The sequence below is a fragment of the Dendroctonus ponderosae genome, unplaced genomic scaffold (genome assembly GCF_020466585.1).
Source record: "Dendroctonus ponderosae isolate FM_Combo_2020 unplaced genomic scaffold, Dpon_F_20191213v2 Dpon_F_20191213_7, whole genome shotgun sequence".
Classification (NCBI taxonomy): Eukaryota; Metazoa; Arthropoda; class Insecta; order Coleoptera; family Curculionidae; genus Dendroctonus; species Dendroctonus ponderosae.
Genome location: NW_026018916.1, coordinates 2,358,730 through 2,360,901, shown reverse-complemented (window position 1 = coordinate 2,360,901; position 2,172 = coordinate 2,358,730). Strand labels below are relative to the sequence as shown.

General features: G+C 43.0%; 1 protein-coding gene across 3 annotated transcripts in view; it reads left to right on the top strand.

Moving 5' to 3' along the window:
• LOC109539254 (acyl-CoA Delta-9 desaturase) overlaps window positions 1-2,172 on the top strand; it is a 20,002-nt gene that overhangs the window by 8,905 nt on the left and 8,925 nt on the right. For 2 of the 3 annotated variants that reach the window (XM_019906891.2, XM_019906892.2), the window contains exon 2: window positions 1,140-1,419. In XM_019906891.2, coding sequence (XP_019762450.1) covers window positions 1,140-1,419 — 280 coding nt within the window. Of the gene's footprint in view, window positions 1-980; window positions 1,074-1,139; window positions 1,420-2,172 lie in introns of those variants that run through there. The other variant, XM_019906893.2, reaches the window with a different exon arrangement.

The window sequence follows — 2,172 nt, the reverse complement described above, 5'->3', positions numbered from 1 at the left end:
CGGAAGCACGAGTGGCTTGCATCTTCAGGGCTGGTTTGCTCGAGGCAGTCAGAAATAATTATTTTCCACAGCGACCAAAACGCTCACCAGCTTCTAACCAATCTTACTTGAAACATTTTTATGCGGCAAACTACCCAATAACTTTGAATTTTTGTTCATCCCTGTTAAGTACTGAAACTCATTTTCACTCTGACTAAATCACATTTCCAAACCATTTATTGGCATACAACCAGCGATTTGTGGTGTAGTAGGCCTGAATTTCCACGCGCAAGCATAGGCGGTTTCTGTCAACGGGCCTATATGCCCATGCGGCCGGGAGTTATTCAATTGCAAATTGCTCTTTTAGGGCAAGTAACGACAGGAATTTCTAAAAAAACATTGTATAAGGAAAGATAAAAGTTTCCATAAATGCAACTTGGCTAGCAATGTAAGCTTTGTCGGCGACTGGTTGAAACTGCGGAGATTTTCGGGCTCTCAGACCGTCTTTGGGTATGTTGCAGCGGAAGCGAGCACACCTCTGAAGACGCAAACCACTCGTGCTTGCGAAACGTCGGAAAAACATATTTCCCCGTCTGCCTAAAAACTCCCCAGTTCCACACTAACTGTTCACCATAATTGCTCAACCGGTTTCATAGCAATATTTGGCAGCAATTAAAATCGAGTTAAGGGTGCTAATGTTTTTGAAACGTGACAAATCCCCTGCTTGAAATACAACATCAATAATAAATCGATTATAGAAATTGTCGAACGAAAATCAAGGTCCCATCCGATCGTTATAAAGCAGATTGGCCCATTAACGTGCCCGTTCAATTAAAAATGTATTAAACAAGAATTCTCTTGCGTGCTAATGCGAATTACCAAAGTGACTCAAAAAAAGTGGCCGGGCGAAGAACCGAAATCGGGTTTTCGGAAAAGTCATAAAAAATTGAAAACCCATAAACTGAAATTGGCGAATTGAAATATTGCGATAACGGCGATTGATTGCAGTTTTAACTGCCGGTTTATGTGTTGCAGATTGGAAAATAATTGCATGTTGGTGGCGAAAAAGCCAAAGTGTAGATGTTTTAGCAATTGTGAGTGTGTGTGGCTTTTCCAGGCGAACGTTCTCAGATCCCCAAGCAAAATTATATTGATTGCAGACCATGACGGTAGCGGAAATCCAGGCGTATCCAAAAACGCGACTCGACATGTCGGCGTTCCAGGAAAAGTGTCCGATGGAACCTCCCCAGGAGAAAACTCTGGAAGCGCACGACAACAAGAGCTACTCCGGCCTGCTTCCAGCCGAAGTGGGCACCGACTACTCCTTCAAAAGGAAGATCGTTTGGAAGAATGCGATCGGCTTCTTCGCCCTTCATCTGGCAGCAGTTTATGGACTGTGGCTGATGGTCGCTGACTGCTACTGGAAAACCGACATCTGGGGTAAGAAACTGTTCTTAGGTCAAGGTTGAGGCGAAAGAATCGAACTACGTGCGGCCAAAAGAATCTCGCAATTACAACCAGACTATACGGTGATTACTTTCACTGGATCAGCGTGGTGGTCACCTAAATGGTATGCCGAATACGTCTAGTTAATCTCCTAATAGACTAGATTATGCGCATATTATTATAGTAAATCGTACCAAATTATTTTTAGATTTAGTCGGCATTCACCTAGAAATGCGCACATGCGAGCTTAATGCCCAAAAGTTGTCGTCGTTTTCTTCGAAGTTCGTTTTTGGGAAAACTTCGGAGCCGCTCATTGCAATGCCTTCTAATCCATTCTTGCCAAATTCCCTGGATAATTTCAATTTTTGTTTTATTAGGGATAGTTAATTAAAGAAAAACAAATATTGCTGATCGATCAGCAACAACAACTTCTGAGTCAATTATCCAGCTTTCGGCAGGCGCATTTTTTTCTCCTTCACGAAGGGAATTTGTCTTTCTTCCCATGCGATCACACTTTAGAAAGCAACTAATGAGTTTTTCGGGTTTTTAGGCCGTTGTAAAATGGAATTTCTTCCTGACGTTTCGCAAGCACGAGTGGCTTGCATCTTCAGAAGTGGTTTGCTTGAACGCTTACACTGTTCTCATCAGAACCCGTGCAGTTCTTCCGCAGAACTGAACGTGGGTTCTGATGAGAACAGTGTAAGCGTTCAAGCAAACCACTTCTGAAGATGCAAGCCACTCGTGCTT